The sequence below is a fragment of the Hippoglossus stenolepis genome, chromosome 14 (assembly GCF_022539355.2).
Source record: "Hippoglossus stenolepis isolate QCI-W04-F060 chromosome 14, HSTE1.2, whole genome shotgun sequence".
Lineage (NCBI taxonomy): Eukaryota > Metazoa > Chordata > Actinopteri > Pleuronectiformes > Pleuronectidae > Hippoglossus > Hippoglossus stenolepis.
Window position 1 is genome coordinate 20,827,802 of NC_061496.1, and position 25,132 is coordinate 20,852,933.

Sequence of the window (25,132 nt, forward strand, 5' to 3'; positions counted from 1 at the left end):
ATACACGAGGGCTTTCTCCTATAGGCTACACATTTATTTCATTTGTTGCATTACACATTTTGTAAAACTGAATAGTGAGGGACAAAGTGTTCCACTGGATTACACCATGTCTGTCTAGTCTCCAGGTTAACAGCTGGATGCAGGTCTGAGCTCAGCTTTAAAAAAAAGATATCTTGTTGTTACAGAAGCCTTTTGATCAGATCACACTTTATTTTCAGATTCCTCTGAAATTTGTCCTGCGCTCCTGTCAAACCTAACATCAAAAGTAAACACATACATGAATACACTGAAGGGATTTATTGATGATTTTTCATCATTTGACCTAATCACCCCCAACCAACTTTGTCTCAGTCTGTCTGACAGATTGTATGATACACAGATTTTTACATTACAGCAAAACATTATAATAGACCTCTTTATAAAAGTCAATTCTTTCATGTGTGAAAGGTGTATAGAGCATCACAGTTGAAGGCCTCAGTGGACAAAATGATAAAAACAACCAAAACATGTGCCAGTCCATTCTTAAAGTCATAATACATGTGTAGTAGTGATATAGAAATTATACTGTATTTTTCTAATGTATGTTTTATACACCTAATTGTTTCATAAGGTAAAAGACATAAGGAGAGATGACTGACACCTTTAACATCACATTAAATGAACTGTAAGTGGTCTTGAGAGGAAATATGAATGAGGTCACTGACGGTTTGTGTGACGTATATACACAGATACACATTTAGAGTCTGAACATTTAAAAGACGACAGCTGATATTAAAACACGTGTGCATCAGCACCTCTCCACTGTGAGTTTAAAGTCCATTATCTTCTCTCAGTATAAATACAAATGCTACACTGTCAAACAACTTTACCTTTCAGAAAGTCTAAATATTGATTATTGACATTTAATGCAGTTTCACTATTATAAAGTAGATTAAGGCCACACAGTTTAAGTAGATTGTTTGCATATTACTTGTAGTTATTGTAGCTCTTTCATTAAACACTGTTAATGCTGCTCTGTACAGAGGACACTGTTCAGTGTGCAGGAAATGTCCATCAGTAAATGTCTGGGAGCTGGCTGTATTTCCTGTCCCAGTATCCACCAGAAAAGAGCCAGTCCTGGGAGCTGTTGTGAGGGTTTTGACCTTGTTGAAACCACCTGAAAACACAGCAGAAGAACACTGACATTCAGTGACCGCAGCCACAAAACCATAATTCAACAAATAACACACAGTGAGGGAGGTCAGGCATGCAGGTTTGCGTTTGACTAAAATTAATTGTTGTGTTGTTATATCTCTAGTGCATGAAAGCAGGGAGGGGAATTATTCAGGAGGAGGACTCCTGTGGTGTTTGAGTAATTCCATATAGTGCCAGTAAGTGGAGCTGCCATGCTGGTGGAGGGGAGAGCAGATGAATCACAACCGTCTCCAAACTGTGAGTCTCTAAAATCTGTGATTCTCTGTTCTATCTTAACAGAAAGCAGGAGAACAGGAAGAAGAGTTGGGGAAAACACACAATCACTTCAAACATGTCAGACACATCAGTGAAACAACAAGCAGCTCTAACCTCGGGCCCAGGGCAGGACTCCTAGAATCATCAGAGAAGGAGGCAACGGAAAAATAAGACAAGTGGAGAGAAAATGGAGATTAAGCTTGAACCTTTCAAAGCAATTAAGAATGTAACAGTGCAGAAAATGATGATAAAATGCAGCATTAAATGAGACACAACGCTCACATTCAGGTTCATAATCTTAACTTGGTGAATGTTCAGAAAACACATCACTGTCCTCACACGGTCCAATGCTGCAGCTCCTCTTTTCAGTCTCTGTCTGAAACACTTGGATTTAGCTCCTGTCTCTTTAAGGCTCTGGCCTTGATAAAGCCCAGTTTGCTCTGATTGGCCAGCTGGCCCACTCTGTTGTGATTGGTCAACCGTTTAAAGCTAGTTTAGGAAATGTCGGTTGTCGCTGTTGCTGTGTCTCAATTCAGGGACTGCATCCTACAGAGGATGTGGCCTACCCAGCCCATGAAGACCCCCTTCTTCGTGGGCCGCGCAGACAGTGAAGGCCAAACTGAAATGAGACGGTCTAATCTACAGAGGATTTCTGTGATCAGTGTCACCAGCTCACCCCTTCCCTTGTTGCTGTTGCCAAGAAACAGAGATGCAGTTGGACACAACGAGATAGTTTTAATGCCTTTTTGTTTTTTAACATGTGTATCGTTGGCTGTTCAGTTGAGTTGAAGCGTGATACTCAGGATATCAAGATAGATACTTTTCTGGTGCCAGTACCTCTTTGAACAACAGTTTGTCACTGAAGCACAATAAATCCTGGGAAATGTTGGGCCGGTAAGGATTCACCCATTGGAGCCTTTGTTTCTCTAGGGATGGTAGGATGCCACAATTGAAGTAGCGTTCAAAATGGGGCAGTCTAGTTGTGACGCAGTCTTCAAATGCAGCCTCCAAAGGATGCAGCTACTGAACTGAGACATAGCTTTTATCTGGCTTTGTTAGTGGGCCACTAGGTGTTCAAATGCAGGACATTGCGATGTAATGTGAAGCAATGTCCAGATTCCCACTTCTGACGAGGTGTTTTAAGCGTTTCAGTGGCAGTGTTTTCTGTGGGGGAGAGAAGCTCCCTTTAACATGAACTCTGGGCTTTGTAACTTTCCAGACCATTTACATACACAAAATACCTATAACCCACTAGAGGAAAGAAAAACTGAGCATAATATGTCTCCTCTAATGACAGAAACTACATCCAGCTGCAGTGCAAAAATGCAGATAAAGTACATTTCATGAATGCCAGATGAGCTCAGCAGTTCAAACAGAGGATAATCAGAGCTGAAAACATTGACACTCTAATATTTTTTGTGAAGAGACAACATTTAGACTTTTATATGACATTTGTAAGAAATATAGATATTAGTTTTCTTGCTGAGAGTGAGACGAGGATATTGATATCACTCTCATATATGTCTATTTAAGATACCAGCAGCTGCTTGATAGCTTAGCATAAAAAGTGGTAAACATCTCACCTGACGTTGTTAAAAGTGAACATAATCCACCTCTCAGGATCACTATTATGTGGCTACCCTATATCTATTTTTGTAAATATGTATGAAACTTGAGTTTAAAAAAAATCATGCTAGACAACACATTTAACCCTTTATGGTTTTTGACGGCAAGCTTAGCAAACCAGCTCCTGGTTGTAGTTTCATTATCAGAAAGCTACAAGATTGATCATCTTTTCATCTAACCCTCAACAAGAAATCCAATAAAGGTTTAGTCCTTTTCCTAAAATGCTCAACTACTTATTTCTAGACTAGATGTAGCTATAAGTGCATATAAGTAAATGTGAGTTATGTGAATTCCAGCAACATTTAAGCAACATTTACCAGGTGGCAATCAGAGCTGACAATGTTCACACTTAATATCAAATATCAGTTTCTTACTATCATTTGGAACTGGTTTCATCTTTCAGCAACAAAGACTGAATTTACTGAACTTATATCACCCTGACAACGAACTGCATTCATTAACCGATTGAATAATATCTTGTTTACTGAAGCAATTATGAGGAAACACTTGATCTGTCCAGTTCCTCTCTCAGGCTCACCTTGTTTTCCACTCCTCGTCAGACTTGGAGCGGTTTTTACGAGCAGATCTCTGTTTTTCCTCGAGCCTCTTCTTCTCCCCACTGGCGACATCTATGTGGTATAAATAATAATAATAATATTCAGACTGCTGTAAGAGTATTATTTTATGTTATGTCCCAGCAACAGTTATTACCGATGTCGCCGTTCTCCATGGCTCGTACGTCCGGTCTGAGCCTGCAGTCTGTCTGAGGAATGACTCCCTCCATCTCCTTACGCAGCTCATTCAGCTGCATGGCGAAGGACGTAAAGCTGTACATCTGGCATTGAATAAAATGCTGCATGTTAAAACATTATATGCAGTAATATGAATAATCTAAGATCTTCCAACCAACACTTGCTTATGGTTAAAGACTGGTAAATAAGTGTTGGACATCAGGGCCCCAAGAACCTATTTGCCTGAGGAGATTATAAATCATTGCTAAAAACATGTTTTTACAGGAAAGTCTTTAAATATATTTTAAAGATTGAACTGGTTTTAATGGATGTTGTTTTAAATATATTGTAAATACATGTAAAGCACTTGATTAGACAAGTCGAAATAAAATACACTTTCATTATTTCATCATGTATTATTATTTGTGCACATGACTGAGTCCGACCTGGGCAGAGTTGGTTGGTCTGGGTGCGATTCTCCACAGCAGCTGGCTGCCAGGAATCACTTCCACAGTGTCTGTAGCACGTGAAGGAGTCTCCTCCTGATCCTCACTGCAACCCTGCAAACAGAATTAATGATGCCATGAAAAGTCTTCATATTACTTAAGCTCTTTAACTAATTAATTAAGTTATTACAGCGCAATACTTTATATTTATTGATAGACTGATGTGAAATATGGATGTCAGTAAGTACATTTGTTTTTATTTAATGTATAGCAATGGGCCTTCATTTTTTCCATTGACAAAGTCATCCAACTACATAACTCACACAATGAATCATAATAATAATCACAAAGTGAAGAACAGTTGGTTTATACCGCTTTGCTGCCTTTTTTCTCCTCTGCCCCCTTCTTGTCATTCTTTAAGGCAGCATGGTCGACAACGTACAGACACTCTGTCCATTTTCCATACAGAGCACAGAGCTTCTTTTTGCTGTGGTGAAAAAAAATACATATTCAAACAAATCACCTCAGGAAACACTAGATAAAATAATATCAGTCGGCTTTAGCCTCAGAAATTCAACAGACAAAAAATTCCGGGCATTTAAAAGCTCCAAAAATCTAAATTAGCACTTTGATGTGTGGCTTCACACTGGGGATGTTTCTGAAAATCCCATTTAAGAAGAAGTTCAAAAGCCGCGCTTCACAGGCTCGGGTGATTTTAGACACCATGCTGTGTAAACACACAAGATTTTCTTTCTCTTTGCTTGTTATCATCGTTTGTTGTTACGTGGCTCCCCGTCACTGCCATGTTGTGTCTTCCTCTCGTGGTTACGCACGCTGCTTGTGCCCAGTCATTCATGTTGAGTCATTGGCTCTGTCGTGGCAGAAGCTGCTTGTTGATTGATTGAACCATCTGCTCCTCTCTGTTTTTACCCGAACCAAGGAGGTTATGTTTTCACCCCCGTTTGTTCATATGTTGGTTTGATTGTTAGCAAGATTATGCAAAAGCTACTGGACGGATTACCACGAAACGAACAACCAAACTATATGTAAAATAACACATAGTCATATACATACATACATATACGTCCAGGAATTATTTCTTTAACATTGTGAGATAGGGCTTCTTTTTTTTTTACATTTTCCTTGATTTCTCAGAGAATAATTCATGAATATTAATGAAATAAATCAGATATGTTTAAGGCACTGCTATTTATGAGTCTGTGAAATTGGGTTCAGATCAAAATAAAAGTCTGGATCTAGTGAATTTAAATGTGGTTTCATAAGGGGACTGTTGGGCCCTGGTGGAGGTTTGAGCTCTACTGAGCTGTATGTTCTTCAGCTGCCTTAGTTGTTTTCATTTTGCACTGACGCCCATGTCCTTTCTGGGATGGTTTGATGGAAATTTGTACATTTTAATGGGTGTATATTGTTAATCAATGATTTTATTGTATAATGGGCTCTGATGTTACACTTATGAAGTTATAAATTATCTCACTATGGTGACCTCAGTCAACCTACTCAACTGAGTAAATCCTGATTTACAAATTAATCTTATTAAACATTGAGACAGATTAGCAGTATGACACAGACTGTCAGTCCTTCAATTGTCCTCTGGAGAACTTGTCTTTTCTGACGCTCATCCAATGTGGTACAGTGTGGTGTGAAATCTGAACAAAGCTCAGTCCGGGCACAAGTTATGTCGATAATGTTGTCATATCACTATGATTATCCAAGGTAGTAGTTTTTATGCAAAAGAATTTCTGAACATGATGCATCAGTGTAAGCTTTACCTTTTATCCACAATATATCCTTCAACCTTGTGCAGTTCTTTGCCAAAAAGGCCACATGGTTTGAAATTCAAGAAGCACCTTTCTCCAGTTCTGGGTGAAGAGAGAGGAAAACAGCTTGTTACAACATTTCTCACTTTCTGCTGAGTCATAACACTGGTCTGTTCCTTGACTTCCTCAAAATATTTTTATCTGCTCCAACCAGCTTTTGCTCAATTTGTTCCAAACGGATGATCTTTAGAAGAGAATAGTCCCCATTCAAGACAAACATTTTATTTGTGTTGTCGTACCTGTGGTTGATCACCTCTACGTTCCCGTACTGCTCGATCCACAGCTGACCCACAATGATGTTGTGAACACAACATGTAGGATTTGTCCATGTGTAGGCTTCATTGTGACTGGAGAGAAAACAACTTAACTTCCACTTGTTCAAATATCTTTTTTGTGATCAGTTCTTTGCATCTATTTCAGAAATTTGAAAATTCAAATAACTACACATACATTATACAAATGATAATAATGATAATAATAATAAAAACAAAACACGGACACTTATCCAGGCCACCAACTCTTATACAATATCATTGTAAATGGTTTTGGACATTTATTGAGAGCGAGTATCAATGATTTTGCTGCTGTAAGCTCAGTTAATAGTTTTTAAAACAGAATAAGGTCAAAATTCATTCAGAATAAGCCTTAAGTCTACAGACATCCATACATACTACATACAGAAGATAAATGACGAAGCTCAGTATTTTCTTACTCAGCCACAGGTTCTTACTTGGGCAGCTCCAGCGTGATGACCCCTTTTGGCTCAGCTTCCACACTCTTGCCCCAGAACTTGAGTTTGGGGTAGATGGATCCATGAAACACAAAGTCTTGTTTCAGACCCTCAGCGTGGAAGGCACTGACCGGTGGGTGGTGGCTGACCTGCTCCGAAATGAGCCTGAAGCCCAGATCCTCTCTAGGAGATCAGGGAGACAGACGATCACAGTTTTATATCTGGTAAGTTCAGTTTATGTATTTTATTATATAATAAGTAGCTATACAATCAGTGCTGAAACATGAGCTGTATAATCCCTCTTACCTGACCAGTTCATACGTTTCTCCCAGCAGGGGGTTGAAAGGTTTACCTGTCCGCTCCCACTGTGAGGCCACAGCGGACACTGCAAACGAAGCCACACACTGCCAACAGCAGAGAAACACACTATCACACACACACTCATATTCACGAACTCACCAGCAAAGTGGATTTGACACAATTATAGTCATTTGCACATGATATTTCCAGGATGTCACAGAGTGTACAACCTTCATCCTCTCAATAGAGTCTGAGGCGGCGTTGGCCTGGTGGATGAGGTACGTGTGCTCCATGTACTCTGTCAGACGCTGCAGAAAGCTGAGCGGCTCATTGAAAATCACCGGCATTGTGATCTTGGAGAGTTCCTGAAATACACGTTAGAGGAACGGAGTGACAAAGTTTCACTAAAAAGGGAATATTAAGTCCCTTCACAAAGAAATCCTTTGAAAATGTCATATTCATGCTGAATGTTGAAAAGGCTCAAGGGAATTGTGGACTTCAAAAGACCCATCATTTGTGTCACGTTAGAAGTCTGCTGGCTGAATGAATGTAAATGTAGAGTTGAATCTATTGTTTTTTTCTCCGGTGTAAAAAGAAACAAACTAAAGCTTTGGAAATATAATATTAACATAAAGGATTAATGAACATAATAGGTTTTAGACATTCCATGTGAGGATTACTGTGCCTGAACTCTTTTAACACCTAATCTGGAAATACAGGAACCTACACAGTTATACTCTACACACTGCTCACACTGCAGCCATGCTGGTGGCCCCACTGGGCTGTATTGAGCCAAAAGTTAATTCTGGCATGACAACATGCTTACAGTTACAATGCAAACATGCTGTTGTCAGGCAGGTATAATGATATGTTCCCCATTGAAACCTCATGTTGTGATCACTACTGATGCATCATCACCTTTTACATTGTTTGGGGAACTATCTCCACATTCAGCTGCGATGGAGAAACATTATCATTCATCTGGAGTCGTGTTTCTGACCAGTTGATGAATTTAAGACCAAAATTCCCTCTCTTTAAGCTCGGTTTTTGGTCAGAGATTTTCTGAATTAATGAGAGAATTATGTAAGAAATCTGAGAAAAGTTTTCACAAGAAAAAAAACCTGCTGTTTTTGTGAATCTTAGCTCAAACTCCTTGTACTTTCATTCTGAACAATCCCAAAATCCTGAGGTGCCTGCACAAAACCAACAATCTAATAATATTTGTCATCTATTTTACTTAGAGACACAAATATCACCTAAGACATAAACAACATATAAACAAATAAAAACATGATTCTCACCATTCCAATGCAGTTCCTCAGAATACTCCAAATGCTGAAGTCATTTCTTGAAAACATTGGTGCAGGTAAGCTGGTCCTAAAAGAACACACACGTTTACACACAGGTGTATTACCTCTATAATACAGTGACTCTGTGCTACTGCTCTAAAAACACATTTTCATGAGAGTAAATTTTCCCGACATATAATGGGCTCAAGTGACATTTCTTATTAAAGTGAATGTCATCAACATGTTTTGTGTGTAGATACTGGAACAAAGCTGCATTCAGCACAGGTATCACCTGACTGGGACAGATTCAGAGGTTGACCTATAGGTTTGATTTACTCTAATATTCTGAGAAACGCAAACACAACAACATAGTGACTTAAATTCAATTTCACTCCAAATCTGCTGAACGGATTTGCCAACATGGGATCATACTACAGACTGATTACTGCATTACACTGTGACCTCATCAATATTTAACAGCTCCAACACACAACTCCGTTCTTTCAATACAACTTTTCTCCTGCCTCTACCAGGTTCCTAACCTTACCTAACACTAAATTATTCACAGTGTGACGTGGAAAAACCTGAGCATGTAAAAGATCAGTGAGAAAACAGAACAACATCCTGATACCACTATTACATACAAAACAGCAATAAAAATATACAACAACACCACCACCACCACCACCAACAACAACAACAACAGTGCAATATGACCAGTCAGGCCCTTTGTTGATCTTCTGATGAGAGGTAGATGAAGACACAGGGGGTCAGCAGTCCATAGGAAACTGTGTTGGCAAACATACAGCAAATCTGACCTGTACTTTGTGATCCCATTGGGCTGAGTCTCGTCTTTGTCGCTATGGTGATCCTCCTGCAACATGATGGTGGGGCTGCCGCAGGGGCTGCTTAACATGACAGAGCCTTCGTCCTCCTCTTCGTCCTCGTCAAAGGAACGACTGGCCACCGTCTCAAAGCCGCTCAGGGAGATCTCCGATTCTGATTCTGACAGAGGTGAACACACAGAAGTGAATCAGTGAGAACATTTAATGACATTTGACATAGAAGGAAGCGAGTGCAGACAATTCCTGAGTCTCGGAAAAAATGAAATTACCTGGTGCAAGAGGGAACATTGCTTTATCTGCGGGTATCTTTTACAGTTTGATAGTAAAACCAGTGTCAACACATACATGACAATAAGAGAAAAAACAGCCAGGCAGATGTTTCCATCTTGGTTTTGGCTTCTTAGCAATATATTAATATCTATTTTATGCCGGCAGATCATTAACATGAAACTGCAACACAGAAACGAAAAATGTGAGGTTTTTTGGAAACATGTTAGACAGAGTTAATTTTTCAACTGTAAGATCTTCCTCTTCGTAACAGATTGAGGCACATCTAATATATATATATATATATATATATATATATATATAAAAGATTATTTTATTTATTAAGTTGGTGATCACATGTTCAAGGCAACCTTTTCTTTTTTGAGTGTCAGTGGAATATGTTGTTTTGCTAGCAGTCAGCTGAATGTCATGTGACTACCTGAAGTTCCACCATTGGTCAGCCAACCAAGCGTTAAGAGTTCCCTCATTGGCTGCTATGTTTCAAAATGAATCGGCAGTATTTCTACTCCGTCTTTTCTATTACTCTGTTCTGTGAGTGGCACAGAGGTGGAGCAGAGGTAGTTTGTTACTCAGATGGACGCTGGACACAATGTGAAATTAAGATAAAATATAATAAAATAATCTTTTGCTCGACCACCATACAAGAAAATATGGTTGAAATCACAAAACAGAGCTCTTGTCTTTGAGTTGTGTGTCAGACGAAGTCGTAACAACATCAGGATCTTAGCCGTGCGGAGCCGCAGCTTAGAAACATCTTGGGAGTGACTACTGGTTAACATGGAGTCGTAAAGGGAAGCGTTTCAGTCACTGGTTCAGATTGTGTTTTCTGACATAAACAGAACAAATGTAAATGAAAACAAATTTATTGGGAATTCGGCTGCATCAAAATACCGTATAAGTTAAAACAGAGAACAGCAGGAGCAAAGAGATAAAGAGGCTAAAACCTGCTGACACAAGGCTGAATAAAACTATGACTCCTCATGATTATCCTACATAGAGAATTGCTGTTTCAACTATATCCTAATTTTTGCATATTTACCGTAACAGCCCTGGTTTTGTTTCAGCATTTACATCTTCATGTTCCCTTCCTTACATCTGCAGCAGTTGCCAGAGAAAGTGTCGAGTAATTAGTAGCAAATTAGATTCAAGTTATTGTCTTTACCAGTGAGTTTTGAATATAGAACAAAACACAAGCATCAAGTCCAGCAGGTGCAATCATTTCTGTTTTCTAGTCATTCAGAGAAAAATCCTCGAGCATCAGTCAGGCCCTTTTTTTACACCATGCAGGTTTTTCCACCACAAAAACAAAAACAAAGCATTCGTGTGAATATGATTTTTCCAACACAGTGTTACAACACTGGAGCTTACGTCACGAGTGGAAAACATACCAAAGACATTCCCCGGCAGGAAAAAGTATTCCAGTGTCCTACAGGTGAATGACAGAGCAGTGAGTGTGAGCGGGGGCTTGTCACAGAATCTCCTCCGTCCCCCCCGAGTACCTTTGATCACTTGTCAACTCACCAGACACGGCGTCGTGGAACTCATCCTCGCTGAGGGCACTCCGTGGCAAAGATCCTTTGACGACGGATTGCTCAAGTTCGTGATGCTCCGTGGCCAGAGTCTGCAGCGCTTCAGAGAGGATCTTATTCTTCTCCACCTCCTGCTCCAATTTCACACTGCGCACCTGAGCTCCCCACACACACACGCACACGCACACACACACACACACACACACACACACGCAGTAACACAAAGAAAGACACTAATTACTCATAGTAACATAAACCCCAATGAACTTCATCACTTTATCTTTTTTTTTTTTTATCATTTCAAAACCTGATTTAATGCAATTTTAATTTCTATTCCGACTCTTTTTACAAACAGACGACGGATATTGCTGACTTGGACGAGCTGTGGTGGCAGTGGGTGTGCAAATACACATCATGTTGACTGACTGATCCTCCTGTCTGCACTGTCCTCTCATTATCAGCCCCACAGAGAGAGAGAGAGAGAGGGGGCAGAGATGGAGCAGAGAGGGATAAGCCATGTTTATCTGTAATGGGGTACAGCTGCCATGACACTGACATCTCAAATGGCCTGCCGGAGAACATGATTCCCATGGAGGAGAGAGGATCAAATGACACGTAATGGACTCAGATATAAACCATTAACCAAACCTTCAAATTACAAAAGAGGCATTAATGTTGATAATATGAATTTGTGCTCACTTTTCAGTTGCACCGGTCAGAAAAATATTCACCTTGATGTGAAAATATCAGTTTAAGAACATTAATGAGGCAGCGTTTTGCTCTGGACTTCCAAAGAAACAAAGGACGGTGGCCATTGTTGCACTAAACTGAACTTTGAAGAGAAACTTCCTGCTGCTTGACCCCTCCACAGGGGGTGCTGAAGGGCAAAGCAGCACTGCGGGAGCTAGAAGTGACTCACAGGGGCAAAAGAGAACGTCCCCCCCTGCTTAATTCAGACTGCTGAGCATCTTCTGCAGACTGAGATGTATACTGTATAAGTTTGAGTTATTCCCATTGAGTCCCGGCCTATTCATAGCGAGCTCGGAGATTCTGTGTGTCTTTTATCATGTGCTGTGCATCTGTGGATCTCAGTTCAAAAGGCTGCACAGCTGAGTGACTGAGGCGGCTGCCCAGGTGTAAACCCTGAAAGCACTGGACTGTGTTAAACCGCGAACACTCAAGTGGCTTTCTGGCAGCCTCCGTGCACACCAGCAGCGCCGTCTCCTCTAAAGATCCCAGAGAAAATTCAGCTCTCTTGTTTCTGAGATGAGGCCGCGTTGTGTGAATGTGAAGGGAAAACGAGTTGGTCCGTGTAAACATCATGACTGGGATGGATTTTTTTGTAACACCTAGTGATTTGACTAAATCGGGCTGTGGTATTGGTATTAGTATAGTCTATAATAATATGCTAATTTCCAGTTTTAGATGCAGAAAGTGACAAGCTTGAGGCAGGCAGAATAGCAAATCCTTGATTTACACATCCAGCAGTTCAAGAGCGAATTTATTGCTGCACTCAATCGCCACGGTGCATCAAAGGCAGCAGCTGTACTGCCGATCAGTTTAAACAGGGAGGAGACAGTGACTAATTCTCATTCTGATAAGATAAACATCTGGTTCAGAAAAGTGACCGTCTCACTCTTAGATCTTTAGTGTTGGGAAAATAAGTTTTGTGTAACAGACTTCAAAAAGGGAGATAAGATATGATGATTATGATGAAAATGAATTACACCCGTTTTGTTATACACACTAGATTTCATGCACCATCAGTGCACTTGCATGCACATACATCAGTATAAATGTAAAAGTAACACTGAGACTTTTCTCAATATAATTAGCACTAAAAAGTCAAAGTAAATGTTGAATATTTTTTTCTCAGAGATAGTAAGTATAGTTAGTTCTTATCACACTGATGTTTGTTCAGTTTTCTTATAAATTTGGTTTTATTTAGTTATTTGATGTTTTAAAAAAACATTATTATTAAACATTATGATTAATGGCCGAGACTGACTCGTATGTATCCAAATAAATATCTGACCTCACAGAGCTGCTAACGTGGCTGTAAGAAGTTATTTTTAGTTTGCATCATCATTATAATGAAAATCTTGATTCTCTATATTCCTGTCCATTAATGTCATTTATAAACACTATTTATTATGAATAAACTAATTTACTATACCACAACATTGTCAATATCATAACGCAACATTTCATAAATGATAATACAGGCGTTTTGGAACGTTTTCTCTTCCCTATTGAGCATGTTTTGTGTTTCAGTGTCTGACAGTAAGTGAGTCAGAGTGCTGCTGGGCTCGAGCCACTGTAGTAAAGCCCTGCTGCCACAGTGGTGTTTACCTCCATACGCACATATATAGTACAGTAGTCCTGCAATTTCACAACACAATGCCTGAAAGAATTCCAAGTATCCAATGAATAACTTTGAACTTTAGGTTTACAACCACTCATAAATTTACACACATCAGCACATAGATGGAAATGCATCTTATTATGTAAAGCCACTCAAGTGAATAACCATGTCAACAATATATTAAGTGCTTCATAAATGAAGTTTTACATTAGGACCAAATTAATGTAACATTTTTCTGGAGGTATGTATGAATCCACTGAGCCCACCAATTACAATCAAATCCATTGAATCACACACAAAGAACTGCAGCTTCATCACTGCACTGAGCTGAACCACTTTCATCAGTGAATGTGCCGGTGCTTTCTAACAAAACATATTTTATTCTTTACATCTTATTGTTTAAAATATATGAATATAAATCTGGGGGTTACAGACACTACAGATCCTGTTGATTACAGTATTTATATAGTCAGTCAAAGGTCAGTTCAGTTGAATCACATATTTTTAAACTTGAAAACTCATTTTACCTTCATTTCACTGTGTTGGCAGCAAAAGACTTAGAGCTGAATATTTTAAAAGATCAGAACATAAAATGTAACTAGAATGACCACCCTGCGAATGTATAGCAGTCTCATATGAGGTCACTGTGACCTTGGTGTTTTAATGAGACCACCATAACATTGACATTTGACCTTTGACCACCCAAATCTATCAGTTCATATTTGAGTCTAAGTGAATATGTGTGGTAACTTTGTGATGATTCTCTTGAAAGAGAAATCTACTTTATGAGGTCACAGTGACCTTGACCTTTGACCTTCAGCCAGGTCTCCTGGGCAGACACCCAGGGAGCCATGCACAGCTCCAATAAGTCTGCTAAGGTCTTTTCATACACGTTTTTGACCCTAAAAAAGGTTTTACTGGCTCTGTCAGTAATTTACTACCAACTGAAATCAGCCTAAGTTTACAAATTCTTTGTTTTTTACCCCAGTCTGAGTTTACATGTGTCCGATGACACTGTTTGTGTGTGTTTGGCTGTCTGCATGTCAGGGAGAGAGAGAGAGGAAGAGAGAGAAATGAGCAGCGGAGTCTTTGTGTGTGTGTGTGTGTGTGTGCATTACCTTTCCCTCAAGTTTCTTGCTTAGTATACAGAAGCCACGCAATTCTCTTATAACAATCAACCGCTTATAGTGATAAATTCTGCCCTGGACAAACATGATCACTATAAGCAGATTCCCCTGTAATAAAATTTTATCGGGAGGCGGAACGAAATTTGATGAAGGCAGAGGCCTCTCAATTCTCTATGCAGAAAAAACCCTGACACAAATCTGTCGTCAGGAAACTGACACTTACTCCTTCTTGTCTGGAGAAGAGGCTGAGACACATGCTGAGACTGGAACTGGTCTCACTGGACACCTCACAGATTTCTTGCATTTTCTGCAGAACAGCAAGTGGAAAGCCTGATGGGATAAACACACAAATTAAAGATTTTCAGGGCAAACTAAAGCAAATGTTAATATCTTGTTGTATTTTGAATGCTCTCAGAGAAGCTACAAACCACAAGCACAGCAAACCTCGAACAGAAACACATGGGGCAGACTATTAAAGTGTGTGCTTCTGTGTGCAAAAAAAAATGTAATTGAAAAATATATCCGGTTTTACTTTCTGCCAGCGCCTCATTTTTCACCATGGACAGGAAAGCTGCCACTTCCTTCTCCAGCCTCTTCTGGCTGCCCTCCGCTGCCTGGTTATAGAGATGAGAGGAGATATGCAAATTAACTAAAGTAGTACAGGGTGGGAGGATCGAGGGGGGGAGGTTCTATTTCAGTGACAATGGAGCATCATGCTATTCGATGTTATGACATGTTAATTATGGACTTTTGGTCGCAGCCACCTGTAGTGAGTCTGTTAACGCTCCGAGTGAGATCGCTTGCTCGTCCTCCTCCTCCTCCTCGCTGCCCTGCTCCTGGGAGCAGTAGTGTGTGCTGTAAGCCGAGTGCTCCTCCAGTGCATCCAGCCAGGCCTGGAAAACAGTTACACATTTTCTCCTGAAAACTAAACACATAAGCGATAAAGTCAACAGACTGTGACCCTGGCAATGTAAAGAGTGGTTTTGAGATATTTAGGTTAAAGATTCTCACATCATATAAAACTAAACTTACACAAATTCTCCAATATTTGTCAGGTTTTCTCAGATTACAAATTGTTGCTGTTATCTCTACAGTGGTCACAGTAACTTCAGTTACTAACAATTCTTTGGAAACGACCTTGAGCATGAGCTGTCTATTTGAATCATAGACTGCATATAAAGATGGACGATGCGTCCACACTCCCTCCCACTATCCAGAAATGAAGCAAACAAATTTTGAATACAAAAGTTATTTGGAGCCACGTTATCTATTGAGAGGAGGGAGCTACGATATTGGAGTACCGCCAACACACATGTTTGACCGTTCCCAAATGCTAACGTTCCCCGTTAGCATCAAATAAGTAATTAAAACCAAACTTCCTGGAAAAAAACACTTGCACAAACATCTATGTAATCAGAACTACATAAAATAACAGAAACCTTTGAGAAAAATGTATATGACGTGTTCTTTGAGGTTTTTAGTTGGGTCCATGTCCCATCCACTAACATGGGGGAGGCAGGGTTTATAAACTTTACTATAAACCAGGTGGTGATTGTTACACTTCACTTATGGGGAGCAGTCATGTCATCCATCTTGATATACTATGATAGTGAAAAATCTGCGTTTCACCAAGTTCAGGGACGATAAAGTGACTCTTAACTTTCTTGACATTTTTATCAATAACACTTTTACGTTTGTGTTGTTTGAGATTTCCAAATGTTGTTTCAGCTGATTCGATGCTTCGTCATTGAGCTAGATGACACGGTGAAGAATTGAAACCTGATTGTATTTGTTTACACGGAGCAGTGATTGGTGCTTCACAGATGGAATCTTCCAGAAGAAAGTTTAAAGAATGAATTTGGAGTCTTTACTTTTCTCATATCTTTGAGCCATCAATAGGTTATAATAAGAGCAACCCACACGAGTTACAGAGTGTTTGAGGTTTCTGCAAGAGGAGAAATAAAACTTACTTTTCTCGTTGCCTCCGGGTCATTTTTAGGCGACACCTTGAAGTTATGCACGCTGTCATCGAAGCACTTGAGAGTAAAAAAGCAGTTATCTTTGTCTCTGATCTGGTAATGAGGATCAGAAAAAAAAAAATTGTTGTGGAAAAGTTACACAAACACAAATTCAACACGGTGAATTGTGCAGTTTGTAATTGCTGACTCACCAAACAGTGGGCGTGTGTGAGGGCCTTGCAGCCTTGCCTTCTGACGTTAGAAGCTGCATCTGACCTTTATATGAGCGGAATAAAAAGAGCTGTTTTGCTTAGTTCTTTTCTTTTGCCGTCTGGAAACTTTTTGTGTTGACAGATGACATATTTTCAACAGGAGTATAAAAGAGAAAAGCCTTTTATTTTCAACCCATTTATGTGTCACCTCCAGCACCTTCCAAAACAAAAGGGCTCAGCACTCCATTTATCTACTGCAGAGAAATTTACTGTTTTAAGGATTACAAACAAGGGGAGAGATGGCACCTACTGTTTTGAGTACCAGGACAAAACGCCGTCCTGAAGGACGACCCAGTAGGAGCGCCAGCCAAAAAACCTGGAGCTCTGCAGGAGGACACAGAGGAGAAAAATCATTGATTGATTTTCACAGATTTCTACTATTGATTTCACTAGCGGCTGAGAGCGAGCACAGGAGCTTGAGAAAACACCTTAAAGGACATACAGTATGTTCACAAATTACACATGCTGCCTTCAGAAACATTGCAAATATTAAAACATAGAAAGCTGATACACACACACAAAGAAGCTGGATCTAGATTTGCACTGATTGGCTCAGCAGGTAGTGAAATTGGAGTAGATTTTTAGGGGTCCCCAATTCCCTCGTCAAGTCATTTTGAAGCCGCTATAATTGGCTGTTTCTGACTGTTAAATAGCACGCACGTCAACATCCAAGTGGTAATTACAACCGAGACTACTTTCAGCAGTGGATTCACTGCGCTGATATTTCAGCAGGACACAGTGTGTGGGATGAGTCTAAATGAACTGGCTGTGTTTCATTGTAATGAGGGAATGTCCCCCAGTGTAACAGTGTGGCTCACTGATGTGTTTTTAATAGTCTTTAAACAACAGCTGAGCTCTGTGGCACAGAGGAATATGCTTTTAAATAACACTTGCTAACAGGATGCAGGATAAGTTCATTGTTGGTTTTTAATAATCAATATGCTTCCATTCAAAACTTGTCTACTTATATATGGTTGCTACTCTGCAGTTCCGTTCACCTCTTCTGAGTGTTTTATCATTTTTTTGCTTATTGTTTTGGTTTTCCATCTTTTGACTTAACGGTTATGATTCACTCTCAACACAGTGTCGCAGCAGGCAGCTGTTTTCGGCAGAAAACCTTGTGAAGCTGAGTGTCGACTACCTTCACAGCACCAAACAACAGACTCCCAAAGTTAGACAAAAGACCAAAGACATTGGACTTGCATTTACCAAGTAAATTAAAATATGACGTGTTCCTTCTGTCTATAATTTGAAGAGTGTGGTGTCCATGCAACCTGCACTAACCAGCCACCACTCTTTGACGATAACTCGCTTTTAGCTAACTTTTTCAGTTTTACAACTCTTCAACAGCAGATATTCTGACATATTATAGTAGGAGATGCACAGGTTTCAGTCATGACTCTGATAATGGCTTCATTAGGGATAATAGTAACTATTACCATCTACTTCTATTACTACTTACTATATTACTATTAATACTAGTTATATCACACTACATGCAGCATGTTTAACAATTCTACAGGCCATTCATTCATTTTTATGACTATCTCAACTTTCACATACACATTATGTTTAGTATTTCATGTGATAATTCTAATTACAAACACACTGATTGACCTTCAAAATGAGACATATTGTATAATAGCATGATACCTTCACAAAAACATGCAAAGATGGATTTAATGTGTTGTTTACCTACATGTTTTAAAGATGATCTTTTCATACAGTATATCTTTAAGACTGGCAGTGACAGATCTGTTTAGTGCTTTGTTTATATAGTCCATTCTTATTAATCGTCACTGATTGACGCTTTGTCAACTTTTACATGTTTTTTTATGTTACATTTGGTGATCATAAACCTGTGCATTACCCAGTAATATAGAAGATTACTTAAAGGTTCAGTGTGTAGAATTTAGTGACATCTAGTGGTGAGGTTGCATGTTGCAGTTGAACACCCCTCACCTCACCCTCCTCTTCCAAACATGAAAGAGAACCCGTGGCAGCCTTCAGTTGTCATAAAAACTCAAAGGGTGTTTAGTTTGTCCAGTCTGGTCTACTGTAAAAAACATGGCGGCCTCAGTAGAGCGGACCCACTCCTGATGTAAATATAACAGTTAGATGAAACACACTAGTGAAAACATCACTAGGATTATTTTATATTCAATTTCTGCCAATGGATCCCTTTCACCTAAATCTTACACACTGGACCTTTGACATATTGTAACAAGTTTGTGTTTGCTAATGGTGTCTGTAGAAGCAGTCAAATATTTAAGTATAAGAGCAAAATTTTGCCGGATCATTTCAAACCTGAACAAACATGTTCTCTGAGCCACTACAGATACTGATTCCCTGACTTACCTTCCCCAGGAGTCCTTCGTACTTCTTCACATGGCGGTTCATGTCCTGCAATGCACAAAGCAGTCACACAAGGAAAGTAAAGAGCAAATCAGAGTAATTTGCGGGAGTCGACTATCAGCTGAGCACTTACTCGATGGACACTGCCCTTGAGGACCTGTTTCATCGCTGTATCGCTGGCCAGGTCAAACACTGTCTGGCCTGCAAGTTATGGACATACCAGACAAGCTGGAGTTTAGCACATATGGGAAAAGTGCTGCTTGATTGAACAATATTTAAAAGGCTGGGGATGACATATAAAAAAAAAAATTCACAGCTTGTTCCTTTGACATACTCACTGTTAGTACATTTTTCTTGCACTGATAAAACAGGTGGGATTAGGGATTTCCTGGAGTATTTATCTTATATTCCTCAAATATCAGTAAATAATGCATCTGCTGGGGACTATTTTATACTGTAGATGAGCATGCACTGGTGAATGTGTGTGTGATTGACTAAACATGAAGTCTCTATGTCATAGTAATAGAAGAGAAGGTCACCCAGTGTAACAGTGCAGCTAACTGATGTGTTTTCTTTTAATAATGTTTGTACAACAATAAAGCTCCATGGCACTAAAGAATAGACGTGTCAGGTGTTGGCTACACAAACAATACGTGTTATTAGAATCAATTTATTGTTGGTTTTGTTCTTTGAATGGGAGAAACATAGTCGTATCCTTTACAGACAGGAGTCATTAATAACTGACAACTCTGAGTGATGGCTCTTACCTTTCTTGTTCCTGATGGTGGGCCCAGCTCCAGTCTTGAGCAGCTTCAGGGCGCACTGCCTCTGGCCTCGATAGGCTGCACAGTGCAGCGGCGTGTTACCCAGCAGATCGGTGCAGTTGATGTCCGGAGGCTTCTTCCTGCTGAGCTGCAACGATCACACAGGAAGGAGAAAACAGATGTGTTGTCTGGACCCAAGTGTCCTGCAGGTATTTATCACTCTGCTGAAGAACTGAGCACGACTTTTAAATTCCTCACACTGTGATCACAAGCTGTCTTTCCAACACTGTACCCCCACTGTTCATTTTGTGAGCCTTTCTGTAAGAGCTTTTCCTAACGACGTTTTATTGCCAATTCTGTTGTTGTCACTGGTGTTCAAAGGGCATAGTCGACTATAGACCAACCAGCTGACCGGCCGACCATCCGTCCGTCAGAGTCTCCCACTAACCCGGGCTACATGTCTTGTGTTGGACTGTGGGAGAAGGCAGGACTACCCATATAGACACTAAGCACACACAATTGTCATCACTTGTGAAAATGCACAGATATTTAAGAATATAACATTTTGGATACAATAACAAAACAAACAATCCCTTTTCCTCACCTCTTAAACTACAGAAATTATCCCAAATTGATTACTGGATCAAAATGTAAGATAAATGTGCATGTTTGAGACTATCCCTTCATATCTCTGGGAGTTTTAGATCAGGAATCACTGACCCTGTTCAGACCTTGTATTACAATCCGTCCTGAGAGACCTGATCACAAATGACCAGCGTTAAGTTCACGTGTTCACACCTGATAAAATTTTACTCCTGTGACCACTTAAGATACAAAAGATCTCAATTCCCCGCTGTATATTCAAATTATCACATACAGTATGTCATTTCTGTTCACAAAGACCCAAGACTTGATATGTTGCCACAAACAAATCAACTTATGAACACTGAGAGGCGTAGATGTATGTTTAAACTGAAGCAGGTCAAAGGATGTTGGTCCTTCATATTTGACCCTGGCCACATTCATGTTTACACAGGTAAAGGAAGGTGGCCACATGCTTCTCAGACCACATCTGAATGTATTGAGGACGCATTTGGGTGCGTTCAGACCTAAACTGAATGCTGCCCACTTGTGATGGGATCACTCAGGACAGATGTTAATACCAGGTCTGAACGGGGTCAGTGTCTGGCACTAACCAGCTGAGTTAGAGTTGTCAGGTCTCCTTCTCGTGCAGCATCCAAAAGTTTCTCCTCCAGTTTCCTCTCTTCTGTTCGTTCAGCCGCTGGTGTCAGTGCAAGCACGAGGCGCACAAGAAAAACAGTACATCATAATTTATACGTTATACAAAAAAACTTGTTTTAAAATATCCAACATTAAGATTTCAAACAAAGTGCTTCAGGGAAATTTTCTTAGAAAACAAACTGTCTCTCTCACCTTCCAACATGCTTAGGATCTCTGCATTCTGCGTGACATCTTTGGGAATCTGTGCTGTCCCATTGATGACAGTAGCGCATGCATCATAGTGCAGCAGCAGCATGACAACCCCCTGATCAATACGTGATTGATTGAATGATTGATTGATTGTTTTCTCAATTGAAAAGATGAATACATGCATCCACAAAATCACACGATCAACAAAGAGATGCAAAGATTATATGGAAACTCAGAATCTGAATGGAAATAGAACACGTTGAGATACCTTTCTTCCTGTGAAGGCGGCTTTGTGCAGCGGCGTGTCTCCGATATTATTGGGCAAGTTAACATCTGCCCCCGCCTGTAGAGTGTAGCAACACACCTGTTAGCCATGCAGTGATTTAAAACCTACAGCATGATCTGATAGGATTTAAAACCTCCACGTCTCTACCTTAAGCAGTTCCTCCACTACATCTTTGTGTCCAAAGTAACAAGCCAGGTGAAGAGGCGTCCATCCCAGGTTGGACTTACTCTTACCTGAGAAAACACGACATGCTGCATCATATCAGCAGACTGTGACCGATATCATTCTCAGGTGGTACACGTACCTTTGCAGTTGATGTTGATCCGCGTCTCCTCCCTGATCGTGGACATGAGGAGCTTCTGAATCCCCGGCAAGTCTCCATTACGGGCACAGCGCAGGAACCACTCCTCAGGCTCCAGCTCCTCCATGGACCCCTGCAGAGGAAACAGGCAATGGTACAACAACATGCTTCTTATTCATGAGTCAGCTATAATCCAAAAAGATCCAGTGCACAGGACACATGCTCAGAGTCTCTGAGAAGAAACACAGGAGCTATTTAAGGTTTATGCTTCTTACTAACCAGTTGCAGCTCACTGGTGAGAAAACTGATGAGTCTGTGGGTTCATTAGAAGCAGGAAAGTAATTTTCAAACATTTAAGCACTTTATATTATTAGTACACAATTACAAGAAAAAACACTTTACAAAAACTATAAAGATTATATCACAGTTAAAAAACTGGAATTGCGTTAGGCACTTCACAAGATCAGAAGAAAAATAATCGTCAAAATTGAAGCAGCAGGGGCCAAGATATCCTGAACTTACCAAGCTAAAGAGAGGACACACTGTATCCGTTATTTCCCACAATGCACCTGTATAACATCTTTCATCAGACCCGATCCCTGTCTGGCGAACACCTATGTCATTCAAACTCCAATCCTAGTTGTATCTAACTCAGGCTTTCAGCTAAAAATGTGTAGTCACAAGCGTAAGTGATGCTGATGACCTCACATCACCATGACGTCATCAGGGTTATTTTCTCAGACAATATATCACAGCCTTAGTGCAATAAACAAACTGAAGTGATGTGTCAAATCAGAGGTGTGCCACTTTAAAAACCTTCCCCGGTGTTCAGTCTGGAGAAGCTTGTTAAGAAGTCATCATCCTTAGTTGTGTAGGACACATGAGGGAAAAATCACAAGGGTTTCGTCATGTGGTGAGGAAAAGAGGAAACGTTTAAATGAGAGTTTATAAAAAAGATGACAGTCACCGACTTAGAGGAACAGGTCCTCCCTCCCTCTCCCCTTCATACAGACTGAGTCAACATGACGCTGTGTATTTGCAATCAAAACTGTGGCGTGCAGAGACAAGAGAGAAAGCCGTCTTTAGCCGTCAGTTTATCACATGGCCATTAGGGAGGGGAAATGACAAGACATGAAAACTCACAAACCGTCATTATGTCGTGAGAAGAAAAACATAGACTGACTCAGAAACAGGTTGTGTAGAAAAGCATGTGACGCTAACAGTTACCCAACCCGTCTCTCTGCTGATCACTTGAGTGATAGAAATCTAGAAATCCTGAGACATGCAGATGCTATACAATCAGTATAGTTGTAACATTTTCTTTCATGTTTCTATCGTCAGTATGTAAAAAGAGTTTTTATTCATTTATCACAGTGTTTAATCACATTTCTTATTAGACTCTCGCTTGATTTCTGATGGTTTTATTTTCAGCCGCAAAATGTCCCACACTTTTAATAACCATATGTAAGGGTTTATTTAAATAATGCTTGTTCATGCTATCTTATTATGTTATAAAATAATAAGAGCTGATAGATCAATATATTTCTAATGCTGAACTTTGAATACCAGTATTAGAAACAATCAATTAATTAACTGACAGAATATTAACGAAAAATATTTTTCTCATCAATTCATTGTTTTGTAGTTGTTCTTGTAATCCCAGTATCCAATTAAAACAAGAAAAAGTTAAGATTAAGAAAACAAAGATTTCAAAGAGAAATTGTTTTTGATGAAGAACTTTTTTCCACCCCTCCCATCAATAAGCCCCCAGATTTCTACTGAGACCATTTGGAGGGGCCCGATCTCTCGGCTGGAAAACACTGGAATAAACTATCAGTCTATATATAAAACAGCTGCAACAATAAAATGCTATATACACACTGTCACATCTGTATTAACAGATATAATAACACATCAGTCTCAGGCATTGTTTTGCTGAATATTTTTACCTCTGATACTTTGAGCACTTCAGCAAAGGATCTAAAATATAATACTTTTTCCACCCTCGACTTTAATATTTGCTTTTCCAGATTATGCAGAACAGACATGAGCAGGAACAACAGTCTCATCTAAAATATTTCCTCACAGCAGAAGAGTTCATGTACGATATAAACACATCTTGCAGTAAATACAGGTTTTTGCATAGAAGTAACGTGACAGGCGAATCAACATGTTTGTTTATTCATGCGCCGTTTGTAACAGTTTTTGGCTTTATAATAGAGATTTGTTAACACTCGAAGTAAACAACATTCCGACCTTTAACATTCCCCTCAGTCTTTTTTTATTTGGATAATCTAAATTGAACTGTTCCTGACATGGTTATTGAAATAATCCATATGGATGAATACCATATTTATTGCAGTAAATGGAGAAATCCCAAGCCTTGTTTTGAATGGTTTATTAATGATGATCACTTCAGAGAATGCATTGTGTAAAGCAAGGACGTTTTATAAGGACATGTGCAGATTGTTGTTATTTTGATTCCTTCCTATAGGAGATCCAGGGTGTCTGGTTTGAAATAATGTTGTGTTTTTATCGGTGTAGAATCACCTCAATACACACTGAACCTATGAGTATTTGCTATTGACTTTGTGTGTGCGTTTCTTATACATGTCTAGTTATATATATCCCCCCTTTGACATTTATATTGTCTTTGTTTATGTGCATGAGCTCTCTATGATTGTTTAGTATGTATTTTGCGTGCGTTTCAATACAAACAGGGTTTTGCATAAAGCAGCGGTGACTTTGTAACAGGAAGCACACTGATAAGATCGATTGACACAGACACACACACACACACTTACTGCTTCAGCTCGTCCAGTCCTGTGTGTGTGTGTGAGGTGGAATCCAGAGGAGCTGTCTCTCATGTGATGATGGGCGAAGTGACTCTGAGCTGCTTCCTGCTGCTGAAACACGACTCATCACACACACTCACGCGCGGGCACACACACACACACACGCAAACATCTACATGTACACGCACCGTGTGTAACTAACGCTTACAGCTGTCTCTGTCTCACACACTCACACACACTCTCTCTGGTCTGTTTACACTAGCATCAGCTGATCTCCGCGGAACGGAACTCGCCTGGGCAAATCGTCCGTACCTTTCAAAATAAAAACCAAGAGAGTTATTTCAAACGCTTATAAGGTTTTCATCCAATCCAAGCCATAATAACTCATATAAACTACGTGGAGTTTT

At 39.8% G+C, this 25,132-nt stretch overlaps 1 protein-coding gene across 3 annotated transcripts; it reads right to left on the reverse strand.

The window, feature by feature from the left end:
* Positions 1-190: 190 nt before the first annotated feature.
* osbpl1a (oxysterol binding protein-like 1A) lies at positions 191-24,998 on the reverse strand. 3 transcript variants are annotated; one of them, XM_035176877.2, is made up of 29 exons: positions 24,735-24,998; positions 21,934-22,063; positions 21,777-21,862; positions 21,612-21,686; positions 21,347-21,458; positions 21,109-21,194; positions 19,916-20,060; positions 19,282-19,349; positions 19,152-19,196; positions 17,044-17,117; positions 16,734-16,797; positions 16,534-16,635; positions 15,328-15,456; positions 15,096-15,177; positions 14,787-14,893; positions 11,064-11,226; positions 9,228-9,414; positions 8,422-8,497; positions 7,351-7,485; positions 7,127-7,224; positions 6,821-7,003; positions 6,330-6,437; positions 6,043-6,132; positions 4,625-4,739; positions 4,253-4,366; positions 3,787-3,910; positions 3,614-3,704; positions 1,564-1,584; positions 191-1,156 (listed from the first exon to the last, which is right to left on the reverse strand). In XM_035176877.2, exons 1-29 carry the CDS (start codon positions 24,795-24,797, stop codon positions 1,054-1,056), a joined length of 2,976 nt encoding a protein of 991 aa, XP_035032768.1. In that variant the 5' UTR covers positions 24,798-24,998; the 3' UTR covers positions 191-1,053. The 3 variants fall into 3 exon arrangements, with proteins under 3 accessions (XP_035032768.1, XP_035032769.1, XP_035032770.1); XM_035176878.2 differs by lacking the exon at positions 1,564-1,584; XM_035176879.2 differs by lacking the exons at positions 21,347-21,458; positions 21,777-21,862; positions 21,934-22,063; positions 24,735-24,998 and having other exon boundaries at positions 21,612-21,653.
* Positions 24,999-25,132: the final 134 nt, after the last annotated feature.